General features: G+C 35.3%; 1 protein-coding gene across 22 annotated transcripts in view; it reads right to left on the bottom strand.

Annotated features, from left to right (window-relative positions):
- Positions 1-26,742, bottom strand: part of STXBP5L (syntaxin binding protein 5L) — a 452,700-nt gene that overhangs the window by 116,412 nt on the left and 309,546 nt on the right. For 11 of the 22 annotated variants that reach the window (XM_035274086.3, XM_078352053.1, XM_078352055.1 and 8 more), the window contains 2 exons: positions 15,966-16,117; positions 13,264-13,335 (listed from right to left, as the gene is read on the bottom strand). In XM_035274086.3, coding sequence (XP_035129977.1) covers positions 13,264-13,335; positions 15,966-16,117 — 224 coding nt within the window. The remainder of the gene's footprint in view (positions 1-13,263; positions 13,336-15,965; positions 16,118-26,742) is intronic. The other 11 variants (XM_078352051.1, XM_078352048.1, XM_078352057.1 and 8 more) reach the window with 1 other exon arrangement.

Genomic DNA, 26,742 nt, shown 5'->3' on the forward strand with positions numbered 1-26,742 from the left:
AACTACAAACTAGTCCTTTTAACATCTTACTTCAATACAGGTATTAATCTATTTTTCAGCACCCCTTCATAACCAAATATTTTTAAAGAGGTATTCAGTTGTGCTGTTTCCTCACCTGCCACTCTTTAATACTATTTTGGCTCTATTTCATTGCAGTTCATACATGCTTATATGTATGTCCTATAAGGACTATTTGGGCTTTTTGGGTTCTGTATGAATAAATTTAAATTTTAGGATTTTTTAGTTTTATAAAGAATAATGATGGTATTTTGATGAAAGTTGCATTGAATTTGTAGATTGCTTTTGAAAGTATGATTATTTTCACAATATTGATTCTACTCATCCATGAGCTTGGGATGTATTTCCATTTGTTTGTGTTGCTAATGATTTCTTTCAGCAGTGTTTTGTTTTCCTTTTAGGGATCTTTAACCTCCTTGGTTAGGTAAATTCCTAAGTATATTTTATTTTTTTACAGCTGTTGTAAATTTGATTCTCAGCTTGGTCACTACTGATATATAACAGTGCTATTGATTTGTGTACATTGATTTTGTATCCTAAAACTTCACCAAATTCACTTATCAGATCTATGGACTTTTTGGATGTTTCTTTAGGGTTTTCTAGGCATACAATCATATCATTGGCAAACAGTGACAGTTTGATTTCCTCTTTACTGAGATAGATGTCCTTTATTTCTTTCTTTTATCTGATTGCTTTGGCTAGGACTTCCAGTACTATGTTGACTAGAAGCAATGAAAGTGGGCATCCTTGTTTTGTTCTAATTTTCAGGAGGAATGTTTTCAGCTTTCCCTCATTCAGTATAATGTTGGCTGTGCATTTGTTATAGATGGCTTTTGTTATCTTTAGTTGTTTTCCTTCTATGCTGATTTTGCTGAGGATTTTAATCATAAACAGATGATGAATTTCATAGAATGCTTTTTCTGCATCTATTGAGATGATCATATAATTTTTAATTTTGTTTATGTGATATATCACATTATTGACTTGTGTATGTTAAACCATCCCTGCATTCCTGGTATAAAACGCACTTGATTGTTGTAGATTATCTTGTTGATATGCTGTTGGATTTGGTTAGCTAGTATTTTGTTGAGGATTTTTGCACCTTTGTTCATCAGGGATATCAGTCTGTAGTTTTCTTTTTTTGTTATGTCCTTTCCTGGTTTTGGTATTAGGATGATCCTGGTTTCATAGAATGATTTGGGGGAGGATTCCCTCTTTCTTTATCTTTTGGAATAGTTTCATGTATAAGATTGGTACCAATTCTTCTTTGAATGTCTGATAGAATTCAGCTGTGAATCCATCTGGTCCTGGACTTTTTTTGTTGGCAATTTTTAAATTACCATTTCAGTCTCACTGCTTGTTATTGGTTGGTTCAAAGTTTCTATTTCTTTCTGGTTTAATCAGAAGCATTGTATATTTCCAGGAACTTATCTATCTTCTCTAGGTTTTCTCGTTTGTGTGCATAAAGGTGAACATAGTAGCCTAATGACCTTTTGTATTTCTGTTGTACTGGTTGTAATATTTCCCATTTGTTTCTAATTGAACTTATTTGGATCTTCTCTCTTCTTTTCTTGATTAATCTCACTAATGTTCTATCAATTTTGTTAATCTTTTCAAAGAACCACCATTTGATTCATTTATCTTTTGTATTTTTTGTTTGTTTGTTTTTTTCATTTAGTTCTGCTCTGATCTTTGTTATTTCTTTTTTTTCTGCTGGGTTTGGGATTGTTCTTGTTTCTCTAGTTCCTTGAGGTGTGACCTTAGATTGTCTACTTGTGCTCTTTCAGACTTTTTGATATAGGCATTTAATGCTATGAACTCTCCTCTTAGCAGTGCTCTTGCTGTATCCCAGAGATTCTGATAGATTGTGTCACTATTATCATTCAGTTCAAAGAAGTTTTAAATTTCCATCTTGATTTCATTTTTTACCAAACTATCATTTAGGGGCAAATTATTTAATTTCTATGTACTTGCATGGTTTTGAGGGTTCCTTTTGGAGTTGATTCCTTTGTGTGAATTTTATTCCTCTGTGGTCTGAGAGAGTACTTGATATAATATTGACTTTTAAAAATTTATTAAGACTTGTTTTGTAGCCTATCATATGGTCTATCTTGGTGAACGTTCCATATGCTCATGAATAGAATATATATTCTGCAGTTGTTGGGTAGAATATTCTGCAAATATCTGTTAAGTCCTGTTCTTCTAGGGTATAGTTTAAATCCTTTCTTTCTTTGTTGACTTTCTGTCTTGATGACCTGTCTAGTGCTATCAGTGGAATAATGAAGTATCCCACTATTATTGTGTTGCTGTCTATCTCATTTCTTAGGTCCAGTAGTAATTGTTTTATAAATTTGGGGGCTCCAATTGTTAGGTGTATACAGATCTAGAATTGTAATATTTTCCTGTTGGATTAGTCCTTTTATCCTTGTCTAACGTCCTTCCTTGTCTTTTTTTTTTTTTTTTAACTGTTTTTGCTTTAAAGTCTGTTTTGTCTGATGTAAGAATAGCTACTTTTGCTCACTTTTGGTATCCATTTGCATGGACTGTGTTTTTCTACTCCTTTACCTTAAGTTTACTTGAGTCCTTATGTGTTAGGCGAGTCTCTTGAAGAGAGCAGATACTTGATAATCCTTATTCATTTAAGTGGAACATCTAGGCGGTTAACATTCAATGATAGTATTGAGATGTGAGGTACTATTCTATTCATCATGCCAGTCATTGAATACCTTGTTTTCTTTTTCCATTGTGTTATTGTTTTATAAGCCCTGTGATATTTATGATTTAAGGAGGTTCTATTTTAGTGTATTTCGACATTTTGTTTCAGGATTTAGAATTCCTTTTAGGAGTTCTTGGAATGCTGGTTTGTTAGTGGTGAATTCTCTCAGCATTTGTTTGTCTGAAAAACAATTTATTTCTCCTTCATTTATGTTGCTTAATTTCACTGGATACAAAATTCTTAGCTGAGATTGCTTTAAGGAGCTTAAAGATAGGACCCCAATCCTTTCTAGCTTGTAGGATTTCTGCTGAGAAATCTGTTGTTAATCTGATGTAGTTTTCTCTTATAAGTTTCCTGATGCTTTTGCCACACAGTCTCTTAAGATTCTTGCCTTCCTCTTGATTTAGCTAAACCTGATGACTATGTGCCTAGATAATGATCTTTTTGCAATGTATTTCCTGGGTGTTCTTTGCACTTCTTGTACTTGGATGTATAGATCTCTAGAAAGGCCAGGAAAATTTTCCTTGCTTATCCTCTCAAATAAGTTTCTAGATTTTTAGATTTCTCTTCTTCCTTGGGAACACCAATTATTCATAGGTTTGATCATTTAACATGATCCCAAACTTCTTGGAGGCTTTGTTCATTTTTTAAAATTATTTTTTATCTTTGTTGGATTGGGTTAATTCTAAAGGCTTGTCTTCAAGCTCTGAATTTCTTTATTCTACTTGTTATATTCTATTGTTGTAACTTTCCAGTGTGTTTTGCATTTCTCTAAGTGTATCATTCATTTCAAGAATTTGTGATAAGGCTGGGCATGGTGGCTCACGCCTATAATCCCAGCACTTTGGGAGGCTGAGGCAGGTGAATCACTAGAGGTCAAGAGTTGAAAATCAGCCTGGCCAACATGGTGAAACCCTGTCTCTACTAAAAATACAAAAATTAGCCTGACGTGGTGGCACATGCCTGTAATCCCAGCTACTCCGGAGGCTGAGGCAGGAGAATCACTCTAACATGGGAAGTGGAGGTTGCAGTGAGCTGAGATTGCACCACTGCATTCCAGCCTGGGAAACAGAGTAAGTCGCTGTCTCAAAAAAAAATTGTGGTAATTTTTAATTTATTCTATTTCTCTGGAGATTTTCGTCCATATCCTGATCCTGTGTTATTTTTTAAATGTCTTTGTTTTTCACCTTTCTCTGGTGCTTCCTTAAGTACCTTAATAATTGACCTTCTGAATTCTTTTTCTGCAAATTCAGAGATTTTTTTCTTGGCTTGGATCCATTGCTGATGAGCTAGTATGGTCTTTTGGGAGTGTTAAGTAACCAAATCTGTCATATTACCAGAATTGTTTTTGTGGTTACTTCTCATTTGGGTAGATTATGTCAGAGGAAAGATATGGGGCTCAATGGCTATTGTTCAGATTCTTTTGTCTCACAGGATGGTGTTCTCCTCCTTCCCCTAGGGATGGGGCTTGCTAAGAGCTGTAGTGCAGTGATTGTTATTGCTCTTTTCGTTCTAGTCACCCAGCAGTTACTGGACTCCAGGCTGGTAATGATAAGTATCTGCAAAGAGTTCTGTGATGTGATATGTCTTCAGGTATCTCACCTGTGAATACCAGCACCTGCTCTGGTGGAAGTAGCAGGGGTGTGAAGTGAACTCTGTGAGGGTCCTTGGTTGTAGTTTTGTTTAGTGCTGTGCTTTCTCAAATGTTGGTTGTGCTACCAGTGAAGTTGTCACATGGACAGACTCAGGACCTTGGGTTAGCCAGGATGTTACACGTGGTGGAATTAGCTATTGTTTCTGCTTTCTTGGCGTGGGGTTATTCTATTATGAATTGCTGTAATGGCTTGAGTTGGTTGGCCTCCAGCCAGAAGGAAGGTATTTCAAGAAAGCATCAGTTGTGGTATTACGGGGGGAATACAAGCTTGCCCTAAGGTCATCTGAATAAGTATTCAGGTTTCTCAGGTGATGAGCGGGGACATAGAGCTCCCAAGACATTATCTTTTGCCTTTGACTACCAGCATAAGTAGAGAAAAGCCAACAGGTTGGGGCAGGGTTAGGTATGTCTGAGCTTAGACTCTCCTTCGGCAGGGCTTGCTGTGGCCCCTGAAAGAAATAGGAGTGTGGTTCTCAGGCCAATGGAGTTATATTCTTGGGGGATTATGGCTGCCTCTGCCATGTCATACAGGTCACCAGAGAAGTAGGGGAAAGCCAGTAATGACAGGCTTCACCCAACTCCCACACAGACAGCAAGGCCAGTCTCACTACCACTGTGTTCCACCAACAGCACCTATTTCATATACAGGCAGCTGGTGAGCAGTGCTGAGGTCTTGCCTCAGGCCACAAGCCTTACTGCTGAGAAAGCAAGCAGAGCTTTCAGGCCCAACTCCCTGCTTGCCGTGGTTTCTGTGCTTGTATCTGCACTTCCCATCCACTTCCCTCCCCAGATTCTGCCCAGAAAAATTCACACTTGGTCAAAATTATTACAAAGTTCAGCTGGAGTTTTCTTCTCCCTGTGGTCCTTCCCCAATTCCACTGGCTGTACTCCCCAAGGACCCCTGTGAGATAGTCAGAAATGGCTTTCCTGGGGACCAGGAGTGCCTAAAGGGCTCTTTTGTTGCTTCTACTACTTTTACATTTTGCTCATCTCTCTAAATTCATTTCAGTTCTAGGTAAGGTTAAAAATCTTCTCTTGTAATCTGGATTTTCAGGTTCCCTAGTGAGGATGTGTGTTTGGAAATGGACTCTACCAATTCACACTTTGGGCACTCAGTTTTTTTGGCTGGCTGACAGAGTTTGTAGCAGCAAGCTCCTTCTTTCATAGAGTCCGTAAATTATTTTAGTTTTCCTGGTATGTTCCTGTGGTAGTTCTTGGAGCAAAAGCTCATGGTGTGAATCTCCACAGGCCGTTTCATCCATCTGAATGAGGATTGCAAATTAGTCTTGCCTCCTATCATCCGTTTTTTTTAAACTTCTGTTTTAGTTTAGTTTTTGACTATTATGAATAAAGCTTCTATGAATTATCTGTGTATAAACGTATGCTGTCATTTATATATGGTGAATAACCGGGAGCAAAATGACTAGGTCATGTGGTAGGTGTATGTTTAATTCTTTAAGAACCTGTTGAACGATTACACCACTATATTCCTAGAGTAGTGTGGGAAAGTTCTAGTTCTTCTACATTCTTTCCAACACTTGGTATGATTAATCTTTTTAATTTCAGCCATTCTAATATATGTATCATCATATATCCTTGTAGTTTTATTTGAATTTCCTTAATTTTATGTAGTATTGAGTATCTTTTTATGTGTTCATTAATCATCTGTATGGCATCTTTAGTGAACTGTTTATTTATATGTTTTGCCAATTTATTATTGGGTTGTTTTCTTATTATTGAGTTTTTAGAATTTTTTTATATTCTAGATGTAAGTTCTTTATCAGATATATGCTTTGCAAATATTTTCTTCTACTTTGTGGATTATATTTGTATTCTCATGAGTGACTTTCAAGGATCAGAAATTTTTACTTTCAAGTGAGTTTGAAGTGTCCATATGTTCTTTTAAGGGATATTTTCTTGGTTTCTTATCTAAGAAATCTTTGCCTAACCTGATATCAAAAAAAATCCTCATTCCGTTTTAGATTTTAAATTTAGGCTCATGATCAATTGATAGTTAATTTTGAAAAATTTGGTATAAAGGATGGATCAAAAAATTTTTTTACAGAAGAATATCCAATTGTTTAAGCACAATTTTAGAAAAAATAGTTCTTTCTTCAGTGAATTGTATTTGCACCTTTGTTAAAAATCAGTTGCCCATATATGTGTGGGTCTATTTCTAGAGTATTGATTTCCATTGATCTATTTATCTTTCTACCAATCTTAAACTGTCTTAATAATTCTAGTTTTTAAATAAGTCTTAAAATCAGGTAGTGATTCTTCTTTTTCAAAAAAAATTTTATTTTAGGTTTAGTGGAACATCTGAGAGATTGTTATATAGGTAAACTGAATGTTGTGGGAGTTTGGTGTACAAATTATTTAGTCACCCAATAATAAGTATAGTACCTGATAGGTATTTTTAAAATCCTCTCCCTGCTCTCACACTCCACCCTCAAGTAGGCCCCAGTGTCTGTTGTTCACTTCTTTATGTCCATGTGACATAGGACCTGGCAAAGATTTCATGATGAAGATGCTAAAAGCAGTTACAACAAAAACAAAAATTGACAAATGGGACCTAATCAAACTAAAGAGCTTATGCACAGCTATAGAAACTATCGACAGAATATACAGGCAACCTTCAGGATGGGAGAAAATATTTTCAAATTATGCATCCAAAGTTTAATACTCAGAATCTATAGGTAATTTAAACAAATTTGTAACCAAAAAACAATCGATCCCATTAAAAAGTGGGCAAAGGACTTGAATAGATACCTTTCTAAAGAAGACATACATGCAGCCAACAAGCATATGAAAAAATGCTCAAGATCTCCAATCATTAGAGAAATGCAAATCAAAACCACAATTAGATACCATCTAACACCAGTCAGAATGTCTATTATTACAAAGTCAAAAGATAACAGATGTTGGAGAGATTGTGGAGAAAAGAGAATGCTTATACACTGTTGGTAAGAGTGTATATTTGTTCAGCCATTGTGGAAATCAATGTGGCGATTTATCAAAGAACTTAAAACAGATTTATCATTTAACCCAGCAATCCCACTATTGTGTATATATCCAAAGAAATATAATTTGTGGTTTACCATAAAAACACATGCATGCGTATGTTTACTGCAGCACTATTCACAATAGTGAAAACATGGAATCAACCTAAATGCCCATCAAAAGTAGACTGGATAAAGAAAATGTGGTACATATACACCATGGAACACTACACAGCCATTAAAAAATGAAATTATGTCATTTGCAGTAACATGGATAGAGTTGGAGGCCATTATTATCAGCTAACTAACGCAAGAACAGATTCTTCTTTTTAAAAGCTGTTTTGGCTACTCTAAATCCTTTGAACTTCTTTATGAACTTTAGAATCAGTTTGTTAGTTCCGACAAGAACTTCTGCTGGATTTTTATTGGGATCTGGTATTAAAACTACAAATCGATTTGAAATGAATTGGCATCTTAATAAAATTGAGTTTTGTGAGACATAAACTTGGTATAACTATTTAAGTCTTCCTAACTTTTCTCAGCAATGTTTTCTGGTTTTCCATGTGTAGGTCTTTCATATCTGTTGTCTCATTTATGGCTAAGTACTTCTTATTTTTGATGCTATTGTAAATGGTATTTTTAAATTTCAATTTCAGATTGTTATATGCATATAGAAATACAATGGAATTTTATATATTAACTTTCTATCCTGCACATTGTTAAACACACATTTTTAGTTCTAGTAGCTGTTTTTGGCAGATTTCATGAAGTTTTCTTCATAGATATAAATCATGTTTTCCATAAATGAAGACTACATTCTTCTTCCTTTCCAATCTAGATAACTTTTCTTATTCTTACTTGACAACACTGTCTAGAATTTCCAGTACAATGTTAAACAGAAGTGGAGGTGAGTTATAAACTTTTTCAAGTCAGGTAAGTGGGAATGGCATTATTTCCTTTATTTGAGTGTTGGGCACTGTTTCCTTTAATCCTTTCAGATGGCTCTTTACCTGTTCCTGGGTAGCTGCATCATATGTATACATTGATCAGCATTTTGCTATAGGAGGAAACACTGTAGATCTCCGAAATTCTTTTGTAAGCTGTAGATGCTTTGGTTTCTCTGGTTTCTCATCTTCATCTCCCAGCTTAAAAAGCTGAGTGGTTTCCTCCTGGCCTTCCCCTCCTTTTGCTACAGGCTAGAAATTATCTTAGGATAGTAAATAGGTATGATTGTTAGGTTTCCAATCTGTCCCATCACTTTTTTTCATTGTTTGCTGTCTTGTGTCTTAAAAACCATCATTTTCATTTATTTTGTCTATTTTGAGGTGTGTGTGTGGTTTTCAGGCAGGAGGTTAAATCTGGTACCTGTTACTCTATCCTTTTATCTTAGTTGGTAGTGAGAATCCAAAGCTTTGACTATTGCTTTCTTATCTTGCAAAACTTCACTTAAATGTTTCCATGTTGGATAGGCCTTTTTCTGACAACACTTTAAAAATAGGTCCACCTTATCTCATTTTTCCCTATCACAGCATTGCCACTTTTTCAATTATCTATAAATTTACTTATCTGTATATTATCTGTTATAAATCAAATGAAAAGACCATAATTGTTTCACTCATGGTGTTTCACTAGGCAAATGTACTTAATGCCTAGAGAAATGTTTGACACAAGAGATGCTCAAAAAACATTCTTTGAATGAATGGATTTTTTGCCATTTATTATTTACCATAATTTTTGCTGATTTTTGTTTCTTGAAGCATCCCTTCTTTATTACTATTATTTTTTTTGTTTACTTCTCCATTCTTGACTTTATGTTCATTTAAAAATGCTTATTTGCCTTTCTTAGCTAGTTCTCCTATCATCCCCCTTTCTTTTATTTCTTCTTTATTTTTCAGGTGTTTTTAGAATCTGTTATAATTCCCTGTCCTCTGAAAAGAAAGGAAACATAGGTCTGAGATTCTCCAAAGGATCCTTTGTTGCATAACTAGAAATTGATGTACAAACAAGTCTTTCTGACAATGCTCTATATTAAGGCTACTTTTCAAACTTCCCTTAATTCATATGGCATAATATCAGTTTTCAACTAGCAAAATTTCTGTGATGATCAGATGTAGAACTGTTACTAGGCAATGAGGCAGCAGCCTGAGTTTTAGTCCTAAGTATTCCATAGATTGCTTATGATTCTGGGAGTTATTTAACCTCTCTGTGTTGTGGGTTGGTTCATCTTTTGTAATAATTATAATAACTAACATTTATAGAATCACTTTTGTTAACATTAACCCAGAAAAGTTCTACAACTCTCTAAGGGAGGTAGAAATTGCAATTTTTACTTTATATATTAGAAGAAAGAAACTTAGAGTGATTAAATGCCTTGTTTAAGATTATAAATGTATTAAGTAGCTAATAAATAAATGGAAAAGGTAAAACAATGTAAATCTTCTGATCAGATGTCTACTGTTCTTTTCAAAGCATTTTTCTGCTTCTAAAAATCATAATCTATAAAATCTGAAAGTTTCTTTCAAATAAAAAATTTTATTATTCTATGATGTAAAAGTTTTGCAGTTTGGTAATTTAAAGATTTGGGGAGGTCAGCTCCTTGGAGCCCAAACTATCTCATAAGGTGACCAGTAAACGAGTCACTGATATAATTTCATTGATAGCGTGCAAAAACTGAGGTGTCTCCTGATTATAGAATAATAGACATGGTTTCCAATGTACCTGAAACTTTTAAAAAAGACACTTAGAGATCCAAGATTATACAGTGAAAACACTATGGAACAACTTTAGTATCAGATAGGCATAAGTTTGGGTCCCACTTATTCTGTGTGACTTTGAGAGACTAATTTCATTTTTTTCAACTTCAATTTTCTCATGTGTAGAGAAATATACTAATATATATCAATCTGCCTCAAAGGGTTATAATCACTATTAGATAATATAACAGTGAGTCAAATTGACTAGCAGAGTAGAATAGATAACCAATGGAACTGGGTTCTATCATCCCAAATATGAACAATTCATATATGATTTTCTAAAAGTTAGGAAACAATGAAGAGGCTGAACAGTCTCTATTATAATAAAGTGAGATTATGGAAATATATCCAATTATATTCCAATAAACTTCAAGCCAAATTTTCATAAAATGTATTTTGAAAAGCAATTGTAGGATAAACATTTGAGCGATTAAAGAATCAATCCTGGCCAGGCACTCATGCTTGTAATCTCAGTACTTTGGGAGGCCAAGGTGGGGGATGACTTGAGGCCAGGAGTTTGAGACCAGCCTGACCAACATGGCAAAACCCTGTCTCTACTAAAAATAATAAAAAAAAATGGCTGGCAATATTAATCATTCAGAGAAGAGTTTTAGGAAATCTGATTTTAAGTCCTTGGCTTGTCTGATCCCCTATGGAGCCTACTGGTAGAGACAAGGAGGATTTCTTTAAGTCCTTCTACAGACTTGATTTTACTTCTGACTTAAAATGTTAGGTCTCTACTTAGAAAATGTGATTTCTTTTGCAAAATCCTGGTGAACCCCGTACCCAGTTCTTTTCTCACTTGTCAGATTTGAAAAGTTTCCCTGGCTGTTCATGTGAGAAAAAAAAGCCTGCTGCCACGCTCTATCCTACTGACATTATGATTTACTTACTGATCTTATGACTTGTGCTAGAGGCAGAGAACATGAAGAATTTTAGATATGGTCTTGAGAGTCTTGTCATGCATTTGGAAAGGTAGAGCATAAGTATAAAAGTAAGAGTCCATACTAATGAATTTAGGCTAAATGAATTAGGCTAAATGGTTCAGGCAAGCCTGTACTGTGTATAAGCCTGAACACTGGAAGCATTTAAATAAAGGCATTGGTACAACAGGGCTCTGATGGCAGTAGCAAAGGCTTATATAGAAAGTAAACTTTTAGCAGGGCATTTCCAGAGAGAGAATGATATGAGTAAGTCATAATAGTAGTAAGATACAACAATTTGGCTTAAGAGGAGAATATAGAAAATCCATTTGAAGATGTTGATAGAAATTATACTTTAGTATATCCTGAATGAAGGGATTTTTTAAAAATTCCAACAGAAATATAAGGAATATAAGAAAATATATTATTGAGATTTCTCAGAACTTTAAAAAACTTTACATCATGGCTGGTACTATAGAATCCTGATGAACTAAAAGCCTGTTTCTGCTCCTGATCCTCAGTTTCCAATTTAGTTTCTTAACATAGAAGAATTCCAAGTTTATTATAGAAAAATCTGAATATACTGTAAAGCTAAAAGAAGTCTATAAAATCCACAAAGTCATGTTCCAGAAACTTTTCTGTCTCTACACACACACACACACACACACACACACACACAAGGTAGGATATCTTACCTTCAGAAGGCTAAATTGGGATTCATAAGTCTGAATATATGTGTTAAACCACTCTCAGACTATTTACAGAAAAGTTTTGGCTGAAATCCTTTATGTGGTGCAGAGGATGGGTGGGTGTAAAAGAATGGCAGAGAGCAGGAATCAGCAAACTTTTAATGTAAAGAACAGGATAGGAAACATTTTAGGCCTTATATGCCATATAGTCTCTGTCGCAGCTACTCAACTCTGCCATTGAGTGTAAAAGCATTTATGGACAATATATAAATGAATGATTATGACTCTATTCCAATAAAACTTTATTATAGAAACTGAAATTTCATAAAATTTTCAGATATCAAGAAATATCATAGTATCAAATAAGTTTCTGCTTTAGGAGCAGCAGAAAGCAACATAGATACCAATGTTCTCACACAAGGCAACAGGTAGAGAGATAGTGGGAAGGATTTCCAAAAGAGGGTGCTCTGCTAGAGTAAAAAATTGGAGAATATTTAGGAGCAAAAATTACTCAACTTCTGGGCACTCCCAGGAACATTTTAAGGATTTCACAGAGACTGATTTATGTAAGCTAGGTGCATAAACCACAAAGTTTTAGGTTTTATTACTGATAAGATTCCATTCATATATGTGAACTGGTGAGGTCTGAGGAACTTCAGGTTATAAAAAAAATGTATGTGTAAGTGTGTATATAATGTATATTTTATACAATTATAAGGCCATTTTGTATATATTGCTAAACAGCCTGCTTTTTAACAGAATATATTAACATTTGATAAACACTTTTTTTCATGTCAATAAATACCCATAACATCATTAGTGTCATCTGGTCACACACACTCTCACTCTTTATCCTTTCTATACCAGTTTTTATAATTACTTATTATAAAAACCTTCAGCTCTGTGTTTGCTACCATGGTAAATGTTGATCTTACTTACTTGTTTACTTTTAACCTAATTATCCTATTTTATAATGTTTGAGTGCCTTATATCACCATATAAACACGTGTTTGTATATTTTTATAAAAACCATCAGAAATTAGGAATACTTAGTTATCTTCAAGGAATGTAATTATTTAAAAGAAGCACATATTGTGACCCTGGTTAGAATAGTATTATAAAATGGCCAAAGCATAAGGTTTCCAAAATAAGAAAGCATTGACTTATTACAGATACCAGTATCAGTAATAAGTTTTATTATTTACAAGGACATCTTAGCTCTTCCTCCTCAAAATAAAACAGTGACTCTTGGACTAGTGGGACATGGTCCACATGGTTTGAAATAAACACTGAAACAATGGGTATGACTGAATGGGTACAGGACAATAATGGATTGAAATAGTTCTATAATAATTTTTATTAAAATTATCAGGTTGCACATCATAACAAAACAAAAATTTGCATGCATGTTGAATGTGTTTTAAGAAACACATTACTGAGCACTGATGTATGGATTTAACTCAAGCATTATGATTTAAAAATGCTATTTGCCTAACCTTTATATAACTTACTCTGATAGGAAGTACGGATCCGTTTCGTTAAATCAGGATAAAAGTTAGACAGGCCACGCATGCAAAAGTTGTCTTTGGAACATGCCAGAACACCAGCATCAGCAGCAGGCAGAAGAAAGAGAAAAAAAATCTAAAGTGAAAGGAAGTGATATCATACCAGAATCTAGAACAGCCAAGATGAAGAAATTGCAGCAAGATTAGGTAATTAAATTAGAGAGGAGATATTGATAAAATAAATCAATTAAAAAGTAAGAGGTGATAGATGAATGATGAGAGTGCTGGAGTAATTTTAATAGTTATTTAAAAATCTTACATCTTATTTAAATGTCTTATAAAAGTATGTGGCAAATTTTCCTTATATGTTTTTACAAAATACACTTACTTGGCTTGTAAATAATATCAATAAATTATTTCATTAATATAAAAATGAATGTCTTTAATCCTTCAACAATTAAAAAAAAGCTAAAGATTTCAGTCTTTAATACTTCATTGTTATAGTATAAAGTGAGCTCTCATTGTGCCATCTTGTACACTAAACACAAATCGAGTTTAATAATTTCATCACAGCTTTTCGTGATTTTAAAGTCATCAATATTCTAAGCTCTAGTAGTAACTGTTAAGGTTCAAGAGGTTTAAATTAAATTAGATAACAATTGTATTAAATTTGTCAAAATGTATACTTTTTTTGCGCCACTGTGTATATCCAGCAAGTAATTTAGATATTGTCATAGGATTCACAGGTTCTCTGATTATATTTTAGCATTGCAAACTGAACATTTGAAATATGGTTATTATGACTGAGGAACTAATTTTTAAATTATAAATAAGCTACTGCTTCCTAACACGTTTCTAGCCTAGAGTCCATCAACTTCAAACTTGTCTTTCCCAAACATGAGGGAACCTTATGTTATGTGAATGTACAATTGCTTTTATTTTGTCTTCCTTTACAAAATTTGGTAGTGATACAGGCAAAATCTCTAGAATTTGAAATTTCTAGCACTACGAAAATATTGCTAAAAGTTGAGATCTCTCACTAAAAACCCTTAGATTCTGAAAGAGAAATTCTGTGCCCCTCAAAAGGGTCTAAACTAGTAATTTGGAAATGATTGAGGTTTGCAAAAGAAAGGTTAACAAGGAGAGTTTCAGTATAACAAGTTTCATTAGTCCAAAAAGGAAATTCATTTATTATCATATTTGGATGTTAAATTTGACATACCTACTATTTGGAAAATAACACCTACCATCATGTACCCATTTTATTTTTATTATAAAATATTTTCCTATGGTTATATTTAGTAATGTTATCAATATTCAATAGATTATTTTAAATAATACAAAGTAGAAATTTTATTTTATTTATTTATTTAAAAAATTTAAAGTTATTATTATTATTATTATTATTATTATTAGAGATGAGGTCACACTATGTTATTCAGCCTGGTCTTGAATTCCTGGCCTCAAGAAATCCTCTCACCTCGGTCTCCCAAAGTACTGGAATTAAGGGCATGAGCCACCATATCTGGACTAAAGTAGAAGACTTTAAAGGATTATCTAAAATAACACATAATATTATAGAAGCATTTTCATCTGCAACCTTTTGGCCTCATTGTTTTTTTACCAACTGGGCTGTTAATGGGCAGAAAATATACAAAACTTCGGCAGTGTTTACAAAACCAACTATTTGTATATATACTAAAATTTCAGTAAAACTTTGGATAACTGGCATATCAAAGTTTGTCATTAAATCCTAATTAACCTTAAGTTTATTTTCGTCTGTAGTTAAATACATCAATTCATTGATCATGCCAAGAAAAATGCCATCTTTCATAGTACTTTAAAAATGTTGATGAAAAATGTTTACTGAATTGTGAAATACCTCAAGGAGAGTCATTATCCAACAAGGCAAGTCATTATTCAACAAGTAAAGGTGTCAGCCACAATATGGAATCAATTTTAAAAATTAAAAGTAGTGAATGACCTAAATTTATCTTTTTAAAGGGACTAGATAGTTTAGAAGAAAGTTAACCTGTTTAACACAACAATTGCAAGCAGTTTTTTCAATTACAGAGCCCTAATTTTTGTAGCATTTGTACATTTAATGGCTTTTTATTTTCTGTTCTTTCTTTCTTTTTTTTTTTTTTTTGAGACAGAGTCTTGTTCTGTCGCCAGGCGCCAGGCTGGAGTGCAGTGGCGCGATCTCCGCTCACTGCAACCTCTGCCTCCCGGGTTCAAGCAATTCTCCTGCCTCATCCTCCCAAGCAGCTGGGACTACAGACGCGCGCCACCACGCCCAGCTAATTTTTTTTATTTTATTTTAGTAGAGACGGGGTTTCACTATGTTGGCCAGGATGGTCTTGATCTCTTGACCTCGTGATCCACCCACCTCGGCCTCCCAAAGTGCTGGGATTACAGGCGTGAGCCACCGCGCCCGGCCCGTTTTCTATTTCTTAGGAATTAAACCTAAGAAACTTGAAATGCTTCCTAACTTCAATAGCAAACTGAAGTTTAAACGTACACTTCCCTAACACTTTCAAAGATTCTCACAATGTTTCTGCCCAATTTATTTTACTTACATGGTTTTGTAAATTATGTTGATTTTATTTTGCCATGCATTTCAATAGCATCACAGAAGACAAGAAATCTAAAAGTAAGAACACAGATGAACAAATCAAGTTCATAACTCATCTTGTTTTATCTCCTACCTGCAATGAACTGTTTGTTTTTTCGAGGAGACCGTGGTTGCCGCTGGTATAGGTCACTTGATCTATATAGGTCAATGGTCCCCATGCTTAACAGTACTGTCTTCTGTATAAAATCCACCACGGCCAACCCATTGCAGTTTCCAAATGCAACTCTGAGAGAGAGAAAAAAAAATGCAACTAGAATGTATCACAACAAGCATGATTATTTTTATCTTTAAATCAATAATAGGATTATCGGAAAGTAATGACTTGGGGTTGGGGAGGTTGGGCAGTGATTTTTGTGAAGTCAAGAAGGATACCTTGGCTTTACGATGGATAAACTGTCTTTATATAATAGCTGTCCAATTTACTGCAAAAAAAGGATGGTTGGCAATTATATTTTGCCAGCAGTTTTATCACGTAAGTCGTGATTACCTGATCTGCTCTTTAGACCTTATGTTTTTATGGAAGAATCACACAAAACCTTTTTGCTATGCAAGAGGGAGATAGGTCAAGAAATGTCACTAGCTACAAATGTTTACTATGTAATTAGATGCCTTTTTCAAATTAAATTATAATTACTAGACTCCATATTAATTATTTTCTGAAAAAAAGAAAATTAAATTCATATATCAAAGGCATTGACACTATACTAGAAATGAGGAGATACAAAAAATTGTTTCTTACTTCTGTGCTCTTTATTTTGTGCTCCTTTCAAAAGATAAAGACCATTTAATTAATTTCTTAACTAAATCTCCTGAGAAATTTTAAAAAGACAGTTCTTCCAAGTGGGCATTTTGATTGCCTTAATGATCAGGCATAAATTAACTCTCATTTTTCTCCATTTACAACATGCCCTCCAGCTGAACAATTCTATTTGTACTTTTTGCTTCATAAACTAAATAAACACTAATTATATGAAAGTTGTTTTGCTTGTTTTATATATGTTCCAGGTTGTATTATTATTTAGATTGAATCTTGTTTACAAACCATCTGATTACTCTTAAAATGGTACTTACCACTCCACCACACAAGTTAAAACACAACGACACTTCTACTCCTACTAGATGTTTTGCTAATACACATAGAGCTCTACAAACTTTGGAAACTAGAAAAAAAAGTATTGTTATACTGGTCAGATCTGGGTTTAATTCTCATCTCTATCACTTACAGGATATGTGACTTTGAGAAAAATTAATGAATCTTACTTGGCCTTAGCTTCTTTATAGTGATGATTCACTTCTACATTTATCTAGTTCACAGAGCTTTTATGAGTATCAAGTCAGAAAATTATTTTTAAAGTACACTGAAATTTTTCCATGCAAAAATTCATCTTATTATTTAAAGTAAATGCAATATTATACAGGTTACCAGTTATAACAAGTTAGTATCTTTAAGCTTTCTATGTTAAAATATAGCAAATTACTTCTGCTTATAGACATAATAGAGTTTCTAAATGCAATAATGAGTAAAAAGAGTAGGCAACTAGGATGCATGACATTCTATATACCATAAATAATTATTTTTGTCTTGGAATTAAAAATAAGAATACTGAGAAGTTATAGCTTAGGGCTGGGGAAGTCTGGCAGTCGTTGTCAGAAAGTCAGTAAAGAGACTAGATTTAATTTCCTATTTTGAATTACTAGAAAACTGGACAAAATATATTAAACAACAATTTTCATGTATTGGTCACCAGAAAACATAGAATAATATGAAAGAAGGATAACAACCAAGATAATACATTTCACAAATGTTCTGTGTTAGTGACTGGAGATAGTTCCCACTCAAAGAGAGACTGATGGTCTCATTTAGTTGAGGAGGCAGAGATCAGAGACTGAGGCTGCAAAAACAGCTAGATCTAATAAGGCATAATAAGCTGCACAGAAAGAGAATATGAGAGATTTGCAGAAAGATGTCCTTGAGACTTTGGCTGTGTACTAATCTGTACATCCATGTGAAGAAGCTACTCAAGGCCAATAAAAGAGCCACCAAAAAGATAAGGGAGAATAATTCCCAGGACACACACAAGGCTAAGAATATTTTATGTTACTACCAATGAGGTGGCAGAGATCTCCTAAAACATGGAACAGCAGATATAGGAGTGTCACTTCAGTAACAAGATAATAGCTACAGATTCCAAGTAATTTAATTTCATTCCAGGAAAAAATTGGCAAAAAAAAATCACCAAAAATGTAAAATTCACAATATCCAGTATATAAAAATTAGCAGGCCTATAAGGAATCAGTAAAATATAATTACCAGAGGAAAAAATAACTCAATAGAAATGTATCCAGAAATAGATGATAAATTAGCAGACAAAAATATTGAAAATGTGTTTAAAAGCATATTACAGATAATCAAGAAAGTTGAGAAAAACATGAATATGACAAAGTAAGAAATGAAAGACACAAAAAAGCCTTAAATAAAATTTCTAGAGATATAAATATATATGAAATTTAAAAATTATCTGCACATCAGACATTATAGTAGAAAAGAACAGTGAATGCTATTTTTTGAATGTTTGTGCTTTCCCAAAATTAATATGTTAAAACCTAAACCGCAAGGTGATTGTATTAAGAGGTGGCAACTTTGGAAGGTAACTAGATCATGAGAATGGAGTTCTCATGAATGAAATTAGAACCCTTTTGAAAGAGGCCCCAGAGAGCTGCCTTACCACTTCCATTATGTGATGATGAATTTAGAAGGTACTGTCTACAAGGAACAGGTTCTCACCAGACATCAAATCTACTGGTGCCTTGAGATGAGACTTTTTCAGCCTTCAGAATTGTGAGAAATAAATTTCTGTTGTTTACAAGCCGCCCAATTTATGCTATTTTTGTTGACAGCATCCCAGACTAAAATAGTGAACTTGAAGAAATGATAGAAATTGATAAAATAAAATGAGATTTTAAAACTTTAAAAAACAAAATTCCATAATTGAAGATTCAGAAAAGAAAAACAACAGACAACATATTTGAAAAAATGATGAGAAAAAGAGCCAATTTAGCGAAATGATAAAATTTGAAGACAGTAACAAGCGTGCAGATAATAGAAATTTAAAGATCCCAAGCAGAATAAGAATGAAGAAAAATAAAAAGTCATCATAATCAGAGTGCTGAAAACAACTAATAATAAAGAGAAAATGTTAAAATCTGACAGAGAAAAAAACCATATTTCTTACACTGTAAAAATTAAAAAAAAAGATAAAATCATTTAAAAAAATTAAATGAAACTACACAAACCAAAAGATAATGGAGTGGCATCTTTACAGTAAGAAATAAAAATATTGCCAAACTAAAATTCTATACCCAGCAAATACATCTTTCAAGGGGTAGAAAAAAAATTTTGCAAAAAAAAGAAAAACCGAAGGAATTCTTCACTCACATAAATGCATTACATAAATAATAAGGAAGGTCTCAGAAAAAAATGATTCGAGATGGAAATATAGGATCTCTACTATATAATGAAGAACACCAAAAATTTTAAATATGAAAATTAATATTAAAGACTTTTCTCATTTTTTTAAAGGATAATTGACTAAAGCAAAATTAGTAACAATGTATTGTGGGGTTTATAATGCATAGAAGTAAATTTATAAAAATAGTGCAAAAAAACAGGAATATGCTGTTGTAAAGTTATTAAAATATATGAAAGGTGGTATAATTCCATTTGTTGATCTACTTATTTGATAACTCAAAGAGATATACTGTAAGGCTGAGAACGAACAAACAAACAAATAAAAAAAAACTAAAAGAAGTATATCTAAAATAAAGAAGATAAAATAGAATCATTAAAAGATACACAATCTTTCCCTGAAAAGAAGGCAGAGAAAAAGCAAAAAGACAAAAACAAAAACAGTTCAGGGAAAAATAGAAAAACAAATTGAAAAATGTTTGGCTTAAACCCAATCACATGGATAAGCATATTAATGTAAATGATTGAAACGCTCCAATTATGGGCAAAGATCGCCTGAATGAATTAAAAGCAAGACCCAACTATATGGTGCCTACAACAAATCCACTTTAAATACAGAGTAAAATGATGGGAAATGTGGGAAACGTTTACAATGGAAACACTTATTTAAAAAAATGGTGGGGGATTGCTGGCAAGATGGCCAAATAGGAACAGCTCCGGTGTGCAGCTCCCAGCAAAACTGATGCAGAAAGTGAGTGATTTCTGCATATCCAACTGAGGTACCTAGTTCATCTCATTGGGACTGGTTTGCCAGTGAGTGCAGTCCAAGGAGGGTGAGGCAAAGCAGGGTGGGGTGTTGCCTCACCTGGTAAGTGCAAGGAATTGGGGAACCACCTCTCCTAGCCAAGGGAAGCCATTAGGGTCTGTTCCCTGTACTCTAGTCCATATACCACACTCTTCCATTGGTCTTTGCAATCTGCACATGAGGAGATTCCCTCCAGTATTTACATCACTACCAGGGCTCTGGGTTTTCAGCACAAAACTGTATGACCATTTGGGCAGATGCCAAGCTAGCTGCAACAGTTCTTTTTTTCATACCCCAATGGTACCTGGAACACCAGTGAGACAGAAATGCTCACTCCTCTGGATAGGGGGCTTAGGGGGCTAAAGCCAGGGAGCCAAGTGGTCTGGCTCAGTGGGTCCCATCCCTATGGGGACCAGCAAGCTAAGAGCCACTGGCTGAAATTTTTGCAGCTAGCAGAGTAGTCTGAGCTCAACCTGGGATACGAGCTTGGTGGAGGGATAGACATCTGCCATTGCTGAGGCTCAAGTAGGAGGTTTTAACTTTACAGTATGAACAAAGATGCTGGGAAGGTCAAACTGGGCAGAGCCCACCACTGCTCAGCAAGGTCGCTGCAGGCAGACTGTCTCACTAGATTCCCTCCTTGCTGGGCAGGGCATCTCTGAAAGAAGGCAGCAACCTGTCAGGGACTTAAAAATAAAGCCCCCACCCTCCTAGGACTGAGCACCTGGGATGAGGGGTGGTGGTAAACATAGCTTATGCAGACTTCAATGTCCCTTCCTGGCAGCTCTGAAGAGAGCAGCAAATCTCCCAGCATAGCATTTGAGTTCTGATAAGGGAAAGACTACCTCCTCAAGTGGATCCCTGGCTCCCATGTATCCTGACTGGGAGACACCTCCCAGTAGGGGCCGACAGACCCTTCATACAGGAGAGCTCTGGCTGGCATCTGGTGGGTACCCCTCTGGGGTGAAGCTAATAGAGAAAGAAAAAGGCAGCAACATTTTCCATTCTGTAGCCTCTGTTGGTTATACCCAGGCAAGCAGATCTGGCATGAACCTTCAGCAAACTCCAGCAGACCTGCAGCAGAGAGTCCTGACTGTTGGAAGGAAACTAACAAACAGAAAGAAATAGATTCAACATCAATGAAAAAGAAGTTCACTCAGAGACTCAATCCAAAGGTCACTGACTTAAGAGACCAACGGGAGATAAATCCATGAAGATGGAGAGAAACCAGCACAAAAAGGCTGAAAATTACAAAAACAAGAATGCCTCTTCTCCTCTAAGGAATCACAACTTCTCACCAGCAAGGGAACAAAACTGCATGGTGAATGAGTTTGACAAATTAACAGGCTTGAGAAGGTGGGTAGTAACAAAGATGCTGGGAAGTTCAAACTGGGCAGAGCCCACCACTGCTCAGCAAGGTCGCTGCAGGCAGACTGTCTCACTAGATTCCCTCCTTGCTGGGCAGGGCATCTCTGAAAGAAGGCAGCAACCTGTCAGGGACTTAAAAATAAAGCCCCCACCCTCCTAGGACTGAGCACCCTCCTCCTCTGAGCTAAAGGAGCATGTTCTAACCCAATGCAAGGAAGCTAAGAACCTTGAAAAAAAGGTTAGACAAAATGCTAACTAGAATGATCAATTTAGAGAAGAACACAAATGACCTGGTGGAGCTGAAAAACAGAGCATGAGCATGAGAACTTTGTAAGGCATAACAAGTTTCAATAGTTGAATCAATCAAGCAGAAGAAAGGATATCAGAGATTGAAAATCAATGAAATAAAGTGAGAAGACAAGACTACAGAAAAAAGAGTGAAAAGAAACAAACAAAGCCTCCAAGGAATATGGGATTATGTGAAAAGGCCAAATCTACATTTCATTGGTATGCTTGAAAGTGATGGGGAGAATGAAACCAAGCTAAAAAACATTCTTTGGCATGTTATCCAGGAGAACTTCCCCAACCTAGCAAAGCAGGCCAATATTCAAATTCAGGAAATAAAGAAAAAATGTTAAGGACAGTCAGAGAGAAAGGTTGGGTTGTCCACACAGAAAAAGCCCATTAGACTAACAGTGGATCTCTTGGCAGAAATCCTGCAAGACAGAAGAGAGTGGGGGCCAATATTTAACATTCTTAAAGAAAAGAATTTTCAGCCCAGACTTTCATATCCAGCCACACTAAGCTTCATAAGTGAAAGAGAAATAAAATCTTTTACAGACAAGCAAATGCTGAGAGATTTTGTCACCATAAGGGCTGCCTTACAAGAATTCCTAAAGGAAGCACTAAACATGGAAAACAACAACCAGTACCAACCACTGCAAAAACATACCAAATGGTAAAGAACATCGATGCTGTGAAGAAACTGCATCAACTAAAGGACAAAATAACCAGGTAACATCATAATGGCAGGATCAAATTCACACATAACAATATTAACCTTAAATGTAAATGGGCTAAATGCCCCAATTGAAAGACATAGACTGGCAAATTGAATAAAGTGTCAAGACTCATCAGTGTGCTGTATTCAGGAGACCCATCTCATGTGCAAAGCCACGCGTAGACTTAAAATAAAGGGATGGAGGAAGATTTACCAAGCAAATGGAAAATAAACAAACAAAAGCAGGTATTGTAATCTTAGTTTCTGATAAAACAGATTTTAAACCAACAAATAACAAAAAAGACAAACAAAGGCCTTACATAATAGTAATGGGATCAATGCAACAAGAAGAGCTAACCATCCTAATTGTATATGCATGCAATACAGGAGTACCGAGATTCATAAAGCAAGTTCTTAGAGACTTACAAAGAGACTTAGACTCTCACACAATAATAGTGGGAGACTTTAACACCCCACTGTCAAATTGATAGACATAGACTGGCAAATTGGATAAAGTGTCAAGACCCATCAGTCTTGACATATAAGACAGATCAAGCATGGTACTGGTACCAAAACAGAGATATAGACCAGTGGAACAAAACAGAGGCACCGGAGGCAACACAACATACATACAACTATACAATCTTTGATAAACCTGACAAAAACAAGCAATGGGGCAAGGATTCCATGTTTAACAAATGGTGTTGGGAAAACTGGCTAGCCATGTGCAGAAAGCAGAAACTGGACCCCTTCCTGACACCTTACACTAAAATTAACTCCAGATGGATTAAAGACTTAAACATAAGACCTGGCACCATAAAAACCCTAGAAGGAAATCTAGGCAAAACTATCCAGGACATAGGAGTAGGCAAGGACTTCATGAACAAAACACCAAGAGCATTGGCAACAAAAGCCAAAATAGACAAATGGGACCTAATGAAACTCCACAGCTTCTGCACAGCAAAAGAAACAGTCACTAGAGTGGATCGGCAACCAACAGAATGGGAAAAAATTTTCGCAGTCTACCCATCTGACAAAGGGCTGATATCCAGAATTTACAAAGAACTGAAGCAGATTTACAGGAAAAAAACAAACAAGCCCATTCAAAAGTGGGCAAAGGATATGAACAGATACTTTACGAAAGAAGACATATATGAGGCCAACAATCATATGAAAAAATGCTCATCGTCACTGGTCATCAGAGAGATGCAAATCAAAACCACATTGAGATACCATCTCACGCCAGTTAGAATGGCGATCATTAAAAAATCTGGAGACAACAGATGCTGGAGAGGATGTGGAGAAAAAGGAACACTTTTACACTGTTGGTGGGAGTGTAAATTAGTTCAACCATTGTGGAAGACAGTGTGGCGATTCCTCAAGGCCTTAGAAATAGAAATTCCATTTGACCCAGCAATCCCATTACTGGGTATATATCCAAAAGACTATAAATCGTTCTACTATAAGGACACATGTACACGAATGTTCATTGCAGCACTGTTTACAATAGCAAAGACCTGGAATCAACCCAAATGCCCATTGATAATAGACTGGATTGGAAAAATGTGGCACATATACACCATGGAATATTATGCAGCAATCAGAAATGATGAGTTCGTGTCGTTTGTAGGGACATGGATGAATCTGGAAAACATCATCCTCAGCAAACTGACACAAGAACAGAAAATGAAACACCGCATATTCTCACTCATAGGTGGGCGATGAAAAATGAGAACACATGGACACAGAAAGGGGAGTACTAAACACTGGGGTCTATGGGGGGGAAAAGGGGAGGGCCAGTGGGAGGGGGAGGTGGGGAGGGATAGCCTGGGGAGAAATGCCAAATGTGGGTGAAGGGGAGAAGAAAAGCAAAGCACACTGCCATGTGTGTACCTACGCAACTGTCTTGCATGCTCTGCTCATGTACCCCAAAACCTATAATCCAATAAAAAATTAATGACTATGTCAAAAAAAAAAAAAAAAAAAAAAAAAGACAGATCAACAAGACAGAAAATGAACAAGGATATTCAGGACTTGAACTCAGCTCTGGACCAAGTGGACCTAATAGAAATCTACAGAACCTTCCACCCCAGATTGACAGAATATACATTCTTCTCAGCACTACATCACACTTACTCTAAAATCAACCACATAATTGGAAGTAAAACACTGCTCAGCAAATGCAAAAGGATGGAAATCAAACAGTCTCTCAGACCACGGTGTAATCAAATTAGAATTCAGGATTAAGAAACTCACTCAAAAGCATACAACTACATGGAAACTGGACAGACTGTTCCTGAATGACTATAGCGTAAATAGCAAAATAAAGGCAGAAATTTTAAGTTCTTTGAAACCAATGAGAATAAAGACACAACTACCAGAATCTCTGAAACACATTTAAAGCAATGTCTAGAGGGAAATTTGTAGCACTAAATGCCCATAAGAGAAAGCAATAAAAATCTAAAATCAACACTCTAACACTACAATTAAAAGAACTAGAGAAGCAAAAGCAAACAAATTCAAAAGCTAGCAGAAGACAAGAAATAACTAAGATCAAAGCAGAACTGAAGGAGATAGAGACAAACAAACAAAAAAAACACTTCAAAAAATTAATGAATCCAGGAGCTGGTCTTTATTTATTTATTTTTTTCACTTGCTTACTTTATTTTATGTAAAATATAGATTTACTGAGCTAGAGTGGGTTGCATAATCGACTTTTCCTCTACCCCTCTTTTCACATGTAAAATGAAGATTCACTAAGCGGTAATCAAAGCCTCACAAGAATGAAACCACTTGCCTCATTGCCTCCTGTCTCACCAGCTATTTTTCCCTTCCTCCTTCCCCTCCTTTTTGCTTTTCCCCCTTAAAATTGTTTTAATTCTTTCTCTTTTTTTTTTTTTTGAGACGGAGGAGTCTTGCTCTGTCACCCAGGCTGATGTGCAATGGTGCATTCTCTGTTCATTGCAAACTCCGCCTCCCAGGTTCAAGCGATTCTCGTACCTGAGACCCCCGAAGTAGCTGGGATTACAGGTGAGTGCTGAGATGGATTCTCACTCTGTTACCAGGCTGGAGTATAATGGTGCAATCTTGGTTCATTGCAACCTCCATCTCCTGAGTTCAGGTGATTCTTTTTTTTTTTAGAAAGGGGTTGCAGGCCAGGATAAGAGATCATTTGGAATGTGTTGTGACTTTTATTTTATTTTATTTTTTGAAAGAAGTAAAGAAAAAAAAAGGAGTGAAGGAGAGGAAGAAAGAGGAGGAAAAAGAGGGAGAGAGAATGGAAATGTTACTTTATTCTAAAAAATGGGTATTAATAATGGCCAATCAATATTTCATTTAAACCTATCAGTAGGTGTGATGTGGTATTGAGAAGAATGTATATTTTGTGTATTTAAAGTGGAGAGCTCTATAAATATTTATTAAGTTTACTTGTTCCGGATCTGAGTTTGAGTCCTTGATATCCTTATTAATTTTCTGTCTCATGGAGTCTAAGTCTCTATGTATCTAGGTGTTAGGATCATTAGCTCTTGTTGTTGCATTGATCCTTTTACCACTAGATCTTTGTTGCTTTAAAATCTATTTTATCAGATGTGAGAATTGCAACTCCTGCTTTTTATTTATTTATTTTTGCTCTCCATTTGGTTGGTAAATCTTTCTCCATCCCTTTGTTTTGAGTCTTTGTGTATCCTTACATGTGAAATGGGTCTGGATGCAGCATACAGTTGGGTTTTGGCTGTATCTTTTGATTGGGGGATTTAGTTGATTTAAATTTAGGTTTATTGCCATTTGATGTTAACTGGCTGTTTTATCCATTCATTGATGTAAATTCTTCTTTATGTTGATGCTCTTTACTTTTTGGTATATTTTTAGAAAGGCTAATACTGGTTGTTTCTTTCTGTGTGTAATGCTTCTTTCAGAAGCTCTTGTAAAGCAGGCCTGGTGGTAATAAAATCTCTGAATACTTGCTTGTGCATAAAAGATTTTATTTTCCCTTCAGTTGTGAAGCTTAGTTTGACTGGATATGAAATTCTGGGTTGAAAGTTCTGTTCTTTAAGGATGTTGAATATTGACCCCCGACTCTCTTCTGGCTTGTAGAGTTTCTGCTGAGAGACCTGCTGTACGCCTGATAGGCTTCCCTTTGTGGGTAACCTGACCTTTCTCTCTGGTTGCCCTTAGTATTTTCTCCTTTGTTTCAACCCTGGTGAATGTAA

The sequence above is a fragment of the Callithrix jacchus genome, chromosome 15, assembly GCF_049354715.1.
Source record: "Callithrix jacchus isolate 240 chromosome 15, calJac240_pri, whole genome shotgun sequence".
NCBI classification, from domain to species: domain Eukaryota; kingdom Metazoa; phylum Chordata; class Mammalia; order Primates; family Cebidae; genus Callithrix; species Callithrix jacchus.